At 34.7% G+C, this 12,660-nt stretch overlaps 1 protein-coding gene across 1 annotated transcript; it reads left to right on the forward strand.

Annotated features, from left to right (window-relative positions):
- The first annotated feature begins 5,201 nt into the window (after positions 1–5,201).
- LOC146005462 (sterile alpha motif domain-containing protein 3-like) lies at positions 5,202–11,517 on the forward strand. Its single transcript, XM_083144705.1, has 7 exons — positions 5,202–5,619; positions 6,138–6,302; positions 6,670–6,787; positions 7,508–7,696; positions 8,113–8,256; positions 8,926–9,174; positions 11,216–11,517. Exons 1-7 carry the CDS (start codon positions 5,498–5,500, stop codon positions 11,489–11,491), a joined length of 1,263 nt encoding a protein of 420 aa, XP_083000831.1. The 5' UTR covers positions 5,202–5,497; the 3' UTR covers positions 11,492–11,517.
- Positions 11,518–12,660: the final 1,143 nt, after the last annotated feature.

Below are 12,660 nucleotides of genomic sequence, written 5' to 3' on the forward strand. Positions count from 1 at the left end.
CTTCCAATATTCCCGCAGGGCATGTAGCGAGGCGGCAACGCTGTGCATCACCTGCAGCCCACAGAGTCAGAGATTGGCCGCATCTTGCCATAAGTCATCCATGCGTTTTCCATATTAGGAGTAGTCGATGATAATTTATATCTACGGTTATACTTGAGATACAAATGTTAAACTTCTGGATTTGGATCACATGTCATATGAATGGCTTTTTACAATTTCATTGAATTTGCAATTATGCATTTCAAGATTGCACGTTTGCCTAAAATATCATTTTTTTAAGAATCTAGTGGAAGATCTTGGGTTTGACTTTTTCCACAGAGGTGCCAAAATAATCACTTTAAGTACAAGAAATCTCAATTTTATATCAATAGTTGATTATGAACTGTATGATGTTAAGTTCCCCATTCTTGCAAAATGGAAGATAAAACTACTTTTTAGTAAATTTTTCATTACAAAAGAAAATTCAATGAATAATAATTTTCAGATGACTCTTATTAAAAAATACACTTGAAGCTTTCCAATGAGGTATATTTGACTTTTTTCCTCCTACGGAATACAATTTTACAAGCACGTAAACAGAGGGCTCAATATTTTTGTCACGGACAGTAAGTAAGTTGCTCTAAGCTGCTGTAACAAATTGGTAATTTTGTTAGAAATTTAGTGGTGAACGTGCCAGTTATAAAAATAGTTCAATTTTCTTTACAGAATGTCCTTTGATAGCACAATGCCACCAATAAGGTACACCTGTGAGATATGTAGTGAACATCATGCTGTGACATATTCAGCTTTATTGAGGCATATCCACTTAAGGCACAGTTCCGAACCAAATTTCCGTATATCATGCTTTATCCGTGACTGTCCGAAATCATTCAGGAATTATCATACGTTTGTTGTTCACGTACATGGGAAGCATGGTTTTGTGGGCAAGGAAAAAAGATATGTACCCAACAGTCAACAAAGTGATGAGTATCCGTCTAATTTACATTTTGATTTGCCCAGCACAAGTGTGGATGAAGAAGAAATTGTATATAGCACTACCAACATGTCTTCTGTAGATTACAAGCTTTGTTTATTATTGCTACAGTTCAGAGAACAGTGTAGACTACCTATGAAGGCAATGTGTAATTTATTAGAAGAGTTTGTGTCTTTGCATGAAAGAGTTTCATTTGATGCGCTAGAAACTTTTACAAGTAATATTTCAAACTTGTTTGGTGAAGGCCACCAATTTGAGCTTAAATCTTTGTTGGAATCTCACAAAGAACATCTGTCTGTGCTAAGGAAATCCTTACAAAAGATGAATACCAAGAAGAAGCAGGAGAGAATGTTTACTCATCTAGGTTTTGTTAAGCCTGTAAAAGTAAATGTGGCTAATTCAAGTGATGATTTCATATATGTTCCATTGTTGGATACTTTAAGAGAATTATTATCCCAATAATGATGTGTTTGCTGAAGTCATAAATAATTCAAGAAATGTTTCAAAAAATATTTCAAGCTATTCAGATGGGACAGTGTACCAAACTCACCCTCTTTTCAGTATTGATAGGCTAGGACTACAGATAGTATTGTATTGTGATGATTTTGAGGTGTGCAATCCATTAGGCAGTCGGAGAGGTTATCACAAACAGTTTGCAGTTTATTTCAGACTTGGGAATGTACACCCAAAGTTCAACTCAAAGCTGAAATCAATATTTCTTGTTGAAAAGACATGGTTATCCTGCAGTGTTGTCAAAAGTAATGGATGATCTTAGAATATTGGAAAATATTGGTATTGAAATGAAGGACAAGCCAGGTATCATGCTGAAAGGAACACTCAGTATGGTAGTAGCTGATAATTTGTCATCTCATGGTATAGGTGGTTTCACGGAAAGCTTTGCAGGACTGAGAATCTGTAGATTCTGTATGGCCACATCTGATGACATAAAGTTGCAGTTTGCACCTCACAATTTTCAGATAAGAGATGAAGCATCATACAATGCACATGCAGCTCATGTGGAACTTGTTCCAAAATCCTCAACAGCATATGGTGTAAAACATAAATCCATACTAAAATCATTACAATTTGTCAACGTGACTGATGTTCTACCAGCAGATATATTACATGACCTGTTTGAGGGAGTTGTTCCTATAATTTTGAAATTTATACTGGCAGAGATGATGAAAAATTCAAAAATGGCTGTGGAGGAGATCAATGGTGCCATATCTTCTTTTCAATATCATAAGCTGGACCGTTGTAGCAAACCTGTTCCTCTTGGGCACACCTTTCCAAACTGTTCCATCAGACAAACAGGAAGTGCTATGTGGGTCCTATTGAGACTTTTCCCCCTTCTGTTTTGGAATTTCATTCCGGAGAGAGGCCGGATCAGCGAACTTCTGAACTACTTGATGGAATTTGTTAGATTAGCAACATCTCCAGCCTTTGATTTGCAAATGATAGCCTACATGCAGGTGTGTGTAACAGACATGTTGTCACACCTGAAAAGTAATTTTCCGTATGTCACAATAACTCCAAAAATGCACTATCTTGTGCATTACCCAATGTTGACACTGAAGTTTGGTCCGCTAATCCATTGTTCAACCATTCGGTTCGAATCAAAACATTCTGAACTGAAACAATGGGCCCAGTTATCAAGAAACAAGAAGAACTTGGGTTTCACAATGGCATACCGCAATCAGCTAAAGCAGTGCTACTATTTCACATCCAGGACATATTTTGGTGATGAGCCAAGTATCACTGATAGAGCTGCTGTGTGTGTTGCTAGTCTTGGCATTAAGAAAGACTTCCTACTTGCTAAGGGATTTATAGGAAGTGAGGACACTATTATTGTTTTGTGTTCTTCAGTAACTTTTAACAACATTACATATTATGATAATTGTGCTGTTGTAACTAATATTAGTGATAGTGAAATTGTATTTGGTCTCATAAACTCGCTTTATTTTTATCAAGGAAAATGTGCACTAGTATGCAAACACATGGTGAATGTATGCTTTGACAATCACTTACAGTATTATGTTGTGAGGGAAACTGATGTATTTCATGTCTTGTATCCTGCTGAATTGGATTATCCATTCCCTTTGCCTGTGTACAAACATCCTAACGCTAGGGATCTGTGTATTGTCATGAGACATGTTCTTACCAGCACAAGATGAGGGTTCTAGGTTGTTCTGTGTGGTTGACTAGAATATACAAGGTATTCAGAAATTAAGTATATATATAAACATAATTCTTATTTGTCACTCATGTACCTGCTAGGTATTAATCTGTAATAATTATTTTTGAGTCATACTTATTAATTTTGCATGTAATAAATTTCAAGTATACTTACATGAAGTTCAATTGGTAATTTTGCACTTTTCATAAATTTGGTCTCTTTCAATGTGTTTTTGTATTTAAATCTATTTTGAGTTATTTTTCACTTGAGAATATTCAATTAGCTGGCATGTGTTCAATCTTTTTGTCATAATCTTTAATGTTTCGGATAGTCATGTTGTCGCCATTTATGGAATTCTGAGTTTAAATAAACTAAGAACATTCCTAAACTGTTATTCTGCTACTTAGTGAAATGATGGCATGTGGTGTAAGTTATGCCTTATCTTCATTAGAACTATTTATTTGAACTCGGCAGCTAAGGAAATATTGACTGTATTGTTGTGAAGATGCTCCGAAAAATGTTTACTTTCGGATAGTAAAAAGTTGTGTATTCTTTCTGTGTATTTGCAATAATATTTGGCTTATTTGTATTATATTTCTGTTTGGCATGTGAATTTTATCTGGGCAGTGGTCGTTATTGTGTATATGTTTGTCTGATCTATTGTTGAAACATTAATATAAAAACAAACTGAGATGTGTTGATATTTCTTTGTCATGCTTTTTTAAAATGTGTGCTTGGTGCTTTGCTTCTGGTAGGTTAGAAGATATCATGTATCTCTTAATGAAAGAAAAAAAGTAATTGTTTCTACCAATGAAATTGAAAATGTATGCAGTGCCATAAAGATGGGGTTTGGTTTGCCTCATCATGCGAATGTGCTTCTCCAGGCATGGGATGAGGAATTTGATGATTGGATCGATGTTGACATGGAGGACATGCCTGAACAAGCCCGGAAGTTAAAAGCTGTGATATGTGGGAGGTAATGTGTATTAGTTTTGTTTTTTATCAGTAGATAGTTTGTCTCAGGGTTTTCTAGAACAACCTAATGGTAATTGTGTAATCTTGAAGCAAGAGTTACCAAAATTTTCTCAAAGTCACCCCCCCTCCCCCCATGCAGCTAGTAGCCTTCAAGCTTTACCAAACATTCCCAAGTTAACATTTTCCACTTCAAGTGATCATGGCCGTATTTAGAGGGGGGGTTTCTAGGGTTCAAACCCCCCCCCGAAACTTCCGACATGTTGGATTAATGGAAGTTCAGAAACCAAAATGTGTAACAAATTTTCAATTTTTTTCTTCGAAACATCACAAAAATACAAGGAGACAATGTTGAAACGATCGAGCTAGAATTTTCATACATTTGGAATTCTGAAACTTGAGTGAAACAGGATTTATTCTCAGAATCGTAGCCCACCCGCGACCCCTCCATTTTCACAATCTTTCCAGAGTTGTTCCTGCGTCACAAGGAATATAGACTGAAGATTCCCTTATGATTGTCCCAAAATTCCCTTTCCAGCTTTTAAATTCCCTGTCCGAAAAAGTCGAAAATACCCCTTGATAGGAGTTCAAACCTAAGATCTCCAGTTTCTTAGCGCATTACGCTCACGATTGAGGCTAAGTTTTTAAAAAGAATAACTGGTTCCACACTTTTCAAAATTCCAAAAATTTAATTTTAAAGTCAAACAACAAAAACTTTATCATTAAAATTTCCATCTAACATTTAAAGCTTTTTCTTGAAGGTATCTAAAGTTTAATGACGAAGTATAATAATTGTGCATTTCAGTACACACTGTAAAAAAAAAAAAAAACTTGTGCTGGATATTCACTCATCTGCTGGATTGAGTAACAATAATATAATAATAATAATTATTATTAGTATTATTATGAAATTTTAATTATTATTGTACAATTATTGTTATTATTTCTATTATTCAAATTTCTGGCGACGCCCATGGGAACAATTATGATTGAACCCCCCCCCGAAAATTTTTCCTGCCTACGGCCATGCAAGTGATGGTAATGTGGATGAGTTTTCATATGGAGAGAAGTCTGTCAAACATTAATGCTCAAATTCAACTATTTATGTAATTTGCTATCTTAGTCACTCCAGCTTTATTAATATACAACCAACCAAACATTCCACGTGTTTGCAGATTTACTGCAGTCACTTTAAAAATTTTATTCTAACAATATTAAGATACAGTTGTGCCTTGTAGTAAATTCAGATTTTTATCATATTTCCTTTAGTTTAAAGTTATTTATGTAATTATAGTGTGACCAGTAGTAATTTGACTTTAATTAAAATTTACAGCTTGAATGAAGATAATGAAAATAATTTGAATCAATCTTCAAGCATGCAAGAGGAAACATCTTGTACTGAAGAATGTACACTACAAGAAACCAATGGCCATGGTGAATGTTCATTAAAGGATGGAGATGATAAAAATTCTGATGCAGAACCAATACAGTCTGCAAGGTAATTAGCAATAAATGGAAAGGTCTTTTAGGTTATATTTCACTGAATATATTTCTATTGGTGCAATAGACATTGCAGTGTTGCCATAGTATTTACAGCACATTCTATTAAATGTAACTAAATGCTGGTGTGCAATCAGTGTAGTAATTGACTTAAATTTCTACCTTGGTCAAACCACAATGTAGTTCTTCTAAAGCTTTGTCATGTTATTTTTATTCATAAGATAAAACTATATCTTAGTGTCTGGGAGTTTCACTTGAATTCCTTTCAAATGAGTTTGTTACGCTCAAAAGTTCCTTAAAAACCTGTAATAACTTGCATGTTGGTATCACAGAGATGTTAAGATTTTCTCTCCCTACATGACTTAAAGGTGATAGTCTAGGAGTAATGAACAAATTTTAAGATAGTGAGCACATTTAAGGTTCTGCAGTTTGAGTTCATTCTACTATTTAATGTCTTATATACATTTTTTGGTAGGCAGAATTGATTTTATAGTGAATGCTTGTCTTGTTTTTCAGGATCAAACTTAAGGCCTGGCCATTATTTTTCCCTGTGCCAAATTTCAGATGTGATGTAGAAATGTACCTAGGTGCGGGAAACCCAAAGAAAGGAGAGTGCATCCCTCCAAAGTATAGGAGGCACATCATAAAAACATTGTTTGATTCAATGCTTGAGTACACAGTGTAAGTTTTACATTAAGAAATTTCACTTAGTACTTATGACATGGGTAGCAAAGTGTTAACATAGTCAGCAAGTTTATAGTCATGAGAAAATTTATTTAGTACTGTGGAACTTCAACCATACATTTTTAAACTGAATGAAGCAGATTGAATGCATAATTTGGGGAAAATGTAAAATCACGGTTCCATTTCATTGCATTCAATTTTCCATATTTGGCTATTGGCTCAGATTTATTTCACAAAGTTCTAGAAATTTAGGTGTCTTTCTTCACGTATACTTGATAATGGAAAATTAACAAAATTCATAGTAGTAAATTGAGTTTAGCAAACTACCATCTTATGTTAAGTTAATTAGAAACATTTTTTTCAGCATTCCAACTAGCAGCCAGTATCGAGATGTGGCTCAAGCATTGATAGGAAAATACCCTTCATTGGAGGATGAAGTTCCAGGGTCAGTTGTGTCAGCTGGACCAAGATGGAGGCCATATGTGAGTATGAAATTTACTCTTCTGAGACTATTCATGAACTTGTTTCTGCTAGTGATATGATTTTTAAAATTTAAAGTCCATAAACTTTCACTATAGATCATTGTACAAAGAAAATAAGAAAACTATTTACCTAATGTTAACATTACCAAACTGTTTTAATTTTTTTTTGTTCCTACTCTTACTTTCTTCACCTTGATGTTTTAGATGTTGAAATTGAAACTAGAGTAAATACTTTGTATTTAATCAATTTTTTAAATGCTAGAGCATGAATGGTGCATAACTTGGAGCACATGCCAACCTTTTTCACTCTAAATCTCTTTTCCACCATGTAGGTTTTCTTCTTCCAGCTTTGACTAAATCATGTGACTTCTTGAGAAGGGTGGAAAAGATTGGGGTTAAAACTTTGAAGGAACTGGATATTTAAGTCAAGGTTGCAGTTGCCCTGTTTCAATATTTTCCCCCTGTTCCTCTATACAATATTGTTCTTATCCCCTGAATATTATTTGTAGTATTATACTAACTTTGAAATTTCTGCTGGCTGCCAAATCTTGTTTAAACTCTCAACAATTTACCTTTCATCTGATTTTAATTCAAATCTCCTCCAGCCCACTGGAGAAACTAAATCATGTGGTGTAGGCTTCAGGAAGAAAATGCATGTGTCAAACAACCGATGCCTGCAATTTACTTTACTGACAATTTTTTTTTCTCTGAACTTTTCAGGGTAGTTGGTCATATGCCCTCTCAAACAAATTCAGAAATGAAAGGGTCAGAGTGATAAATTTCAAGGATTTGTGTAGCCAGGCAAAGACTCCAAAGGCTGTGACATCTACGGAGAAAGTGATACCTCCTGGAGAGGATTCTGTAAGCCTCCAGAGGCATAAAAAGATCCTAAAAGAGGAATTTGTTAAGGTAAGTAGACATTATGGTGAGGGATTATTTTTACTTGGATTGCATACAAATATTGTAATTTCAAGACTGAAAAAAGGTTAAAATTTAATTGTGAGATTGCATAACAATGGTTTCTCATCCGCTGAGTATTATTTTGAGATACTATGAATTTTGAAAGCTTAACAACCAAGCAAGGTTAGTCATGGTCAGGATGATGTAACAAACTATTCTGTTTATTTCACAATAAAACTTTTCTTCCTATTTGATGTAAAGTATTTAAGTATGTTTCATGTAGGCAAAAAGTGCAGTCAAGTACCCTAGTGCCTATGTTGGAATGGGATAAATTTCAATTCTCAATGCAGTATTAAATTAAAGTTCAAATTAGTCATTGTTTGTGTGATAATGTAATGTTTTTTTAATGCTTTTTTTCTTTTTAGGCTAACAAGGACATGGATAAAGTTAATCATTTGATGGAACTTACATACTGGGACAGGAGGCAGAGAGTTTTGTCTGACAAGAGGAGACAGGTGGTCATTCAAGGTCTCAGAGATGATTATCCATCGCTTTTTACTTCAGAAGGGGTGAGTAAAGGATCTCAACTGCATGTATAATCCACATGTTTTTCATAGTTAAGAAAGAAAAAAATTGGTCATAATCTCACTCCTTGTTAGCTAGCTGAATTTGATTAGTTTGTTTGATACCTCAGTAATGTATTTATTCAGAACCTTCAGCAAAATGTGGTGAAACATACTTCTCCTTGCCAGAAACTGTTTTTCAACTTTTAATTGAGAGCTGCTGCCTCAGTGTGTGTCATGGAAAATTCAGGGGTCATGGATCAATATGCTTCTCTTTGATTGCTCTTAATCACACCCAGTCTCTCATAAATGTGTCCAGATCAAGATGCTGATCACATATCCACTGTGGCCAGGGCTGGATCCTGATACTCACAATTAGCCAAGGGCAGCAGATTTGGTATTATATTAGTATTTTCTAAGGCACATGATTGTACTGAGTCACTATTGCCATAAATAGCCTCATATTCAGTGAAAACATCCACCATTTTATTAGTTTATTAAATTGAATAATGTGATTCATATATCTACTTTTGTAAAGTAGTTGTTGGGATGTGCATTTCTATCAAAAGAAGAACCATAACAGCAATAACTTAATTTTGGCCCATACCCGATAATTGGTAATCTATGTTCTAACTAGTAAGAGGGGAAATTTTGTTTACTTATTTAAATTTTCAGATTCTGCTAGAGAGTAATCGCTTGTTAGATGTAAATATTGATGAAGTTCTGCTACCATTCTTCAGAACCAGTGCTCCCAAAGTGATGGAATTGCTAAAAACCTCCAGATCGGAAAAATCAGCGAAATTACTGCAGGAGTATGAAGAATCTCAAAGTGTACCTGCCTACAAAAATGGCATGTTAGTAGTTTGTGGACTCTCTGTGCTGTTAGGTGGAGATTCCAATATAGTACTCCCAAGTAGTGTTGATGTAAGTAATAACTGTAAAGTTCAAGTTATAATACTCATCAGAATACTATGGCAAAGTTTATGATAGTTTAATGTAACAATAGGACTGAAGTTTATATAAGTGTCGCAGTTTGAGCAATGTATGAGTTTCAAAAATTGTTTCTTGAAAGTTTATCATTGTGTGGAGTGAAAGTGATGTAAAAATAGCTTAATCAAATCCATATCATCTTAGCAATTCAAAGCATTTAGTGTAGTCTTAAATGGTTTAAAATGGTCCAAGACAAGGAAAAATTGAGGGGGGGGGGCTTGCAGCCCCTCACAATACTTTTTATGTCTATTTAAAACTGATCTTCCAAGGTCATAATTAAAATGACTCTATTATTCCTTAATATGATCTGTATTACCTTGAAATTGCAGTCCAAAATTATTAACTATAAAGTTAAAATGAATAAAAGATATGTACAACTCTTAAAATAAATTTAAAGTTTACCACCTATCAGAATTTTTTTGGAACTTAAATAAAGTGGAAGATGCTTGAAAAGAGCTTTATCTGCCCTTGTTTCATGAGCATGTAAGATCCCAAAAATAGGCAGACTGGTTAGCACAGCATGCTGCAACACCAAGGGTCCTGCATTCAAATCCTGGCCTGCACATAGATGTTTTATGCGAGTGGCCCTTGTAAATTTCTTCATATCACTGATCCTCAGTCATGATTAGTCAGGGGTAACAAAAAATTCTGGATCTTGCCAGCATTACATGTACTATATTCCAAAATGTAAGGTTCTTGACTTGTGATTAGATTAAAATCTCATAATGAACTGATTTCATAGAATTTGGTACTCTATGGTGTCTGCAAATAAAGTAAAACAACCTTGAGTATCATGTAGCCTGAGTACATGAAAAGCATTAATGAAAATGTGTTGTCTGATGCTTTAAAAATGTATCAAGATTTGTCATTTGTCTGTGAAGCATATGGCTACAGGGTGTCTACCAGTCTCGGTTATCTGCTAAATGCAGTCCAGGATGCATTAATAGATAAAGAAAGTATAATTCTCTTGTTAAATACAGCTTCAATTTTATCTTAACTGGTCTTTTGGTAGGGTTTTTTAAGTAAATGTTTAGTTTAATTGATAATTCCAAACTTTACCTTAGGAGACATTGAATATAGAAAGGTTAATAAAAGAAGCAAGAAAAGTCAAGAATTTAGGATTTGTTATTTTGGTATACACCCTGATATAAGAGGGTGGGCTGAAAAGTAATGCCTCCTATTTTTTTGTGAGGGTGTAAAGACATTTTGGATTTTGAGCAACCATGCATTGTACTCTTCAGACTTCCCCTCTTCTCCATTCCAAGTTTCAAACTTCTATCACTATGGGTTGCTGAACTAGAGCAAGGGAAATGGCAGCATGTAACCATACTATGTCGGTGCACAGGAACTCTCAACCTCAGCAGGAGATTTCATTGAGAGCATGAACAGCCAAACATCATACAGTACTGACGTTACACATTCATTGCCATAAAAAGCCTTCATTCCCTGATGAATGTCAATTGGGGGACACATTTTCTACAGTTAGAAACTGTCTCCACACCCAAGTTTCATGTGCACTGACATAGTATGGTTACATGCTGATATTTTCCTTGCTCTAGTTCAGCAATCCCTGGTGATAGAGGTTTGAAACTTGGAATGGAGAAGGGGGAAAGTTTGATAAGTACAATGAATGGTTGCTCAAAATCCAAAATGTCTTTACAGTCAAAAAAATATAGGAGGAATTACTTTTCAGCCCACCCTCGTAGTCTACAGATGTTAATAATTTTTGTTGGTGAAATATGCAAATTATGTGTGTTCACAAACGTTTAAACCTTAATGAAATTTAAAACAATAATTTCTGTTTAATTCATTTTGATGCAAGGAGTAGAACCACTTTCGTGGAATGCACCTGCTAATTGACATTAATCAAATCTTAGAAATCATAATTCATTAAGAATATTTCGCAGTAGTCCCCACCAGCCCTCTCACATTACATAAGCTTTCATTTGTATTGACAGTATTATTTTCTTTGCAGACTGTTTCTGGAGAACCCACCATTGTTGGGGAGGACATAAGTATTTGGAAGGAGCAGTCCTTCTACATCTACGTTGAAGGGGAGAGAATGTGTTCAGCAGAAGACGTTACAAGGGCAGTTGCATGTATATTAGGCTGTGCATACATCTTCGATGTCAAATACAGTGAAAGAACGAGAAGACTTTGCGATTTTTTACAGTTGTGTGTGTTATGTACACCTCCTCATAAGCCAGTTACTAAAACAGCAGGGAGGATTGCAAAGGTTTTGTGTAAATGAGAAGTGAAAGTAAAGATTGAATGAAATACTGTAAATCTGTTTTCTATGCTTTTTTCCTCAAAAGTTTTACTACTAAATTTCCCTTGTGGTATGCAACCATGCTGAGCAGCTAAAAAAAAATAAACGCATTTACATGTGTCACTCTACACACTAAAAGTGCATCAAATTTTTTGACTCCAACGACACGTTTTGATGGATAAAACGGATGATGCACTTTAGTGCACCATTTGACACAAATATTATGACGCATTTACGTGCATATTTCAGTTTGATGCATTTTGGTGAATCATTTGACACATTTAATTTGATGCATCTGGGTGCATCAGTTGCTTTTGATGCACTTTTAATGTGTCGTTGGAGTCAAAAAAAGATGCACTTTTGTGTGTCAATTGACACACTTTGGGTTCTGTGTGTAGCATGACTTTCTTTCTCCATTTTATGATGAAAAAATTCCTTTAAAAATGTACTGTTCCTCATATTCACCTTGCATTGTCGGTATCTACAAAAGTTTGATTTTGTATATCTGAAGCTCGTGTATTTCTGCACTTGTGTGAGAAAGCAATAATTGCAACTTCCATAAAAACTTCAAAATTTGAATTTTTTTAGAGAAACTCGTAAAATTGGGGAAAGAATCTACTTTTATAAGTAGAAGTTTAAAAAGTAACTGGAGATATTGTTAAGTTGAATTCCTAACATGGTATACGAGTGCAACACTGCGGTTAAAAAGTGATCATATGCAACATACGACTTGCACACCCTTGCTATGTGCTGCTTTTTTCCTCATAGTATCATTTTATTGACAATAATAATAATAATGTGTGACTGCAAGTATTTGGCGATTACGTTAAGGTTATTAAATTCTCGGTGACAGTAAAAGTTTGCATTTGTTATCTTTACGATTGTAACTCAACTGAAACAAAGTCATTAAAGTGGATATTTTTACATACTTACTTCTATCTTGGCCCATGAAAACGCCTCTTTTCTATCATCATACTACAGATTATACGTATTAATTAAGCTTAAGTTAGTTTATAGAGAAACGTTACGAACAACAGAAATCAGTTCTAATTTCCACCACTGGAGCGCTGCACGTCTATTGCAACACACAAACCAAATCATCTACTTTCATATCTGCAGTGGTCTCACAGTTGCGTCCAGAGAAAAGGGGG

Source organism: Lepisma saccharinum, chromosome 23 (assembly GCF_977018435.1).
Source record: "Lepisma saccharinum chromosome 23, izLepSacc3.1, whole genome shotgun sequence".
Lineage (NCBI taxonomy): Eukaryota > Metazoa > Arthropoda > Insecta > Zygentoma > Lepismatidae > Lepisma > Lepisma saccharinum.

Excerpts from the sequence above, each read along its gene's own strand:
- LOC146005462 (XM_083144705.1), top strand. The coding sequence starts at position 5,498 with ATGCAAGAGGAAACATCTTGTACTGAAGAATGTACACTACAAGAAACC. Across the intron at positions 5,620-6,137 it reads GAACCAATACAGTCTGCAAG|GATCAAACTTAAGGCCTGGC; the intron begins GTAATTAGCAAT and ends CTTGTTTTTCAG. Across the intron at positions 7,697-8,112 it reads TAAAAGAGGAATTTGTTAAG|GCTAACAAGGACATGGATAA; the intron begins GTAAGTAGACAT and ends TTTTCTTTTTAG.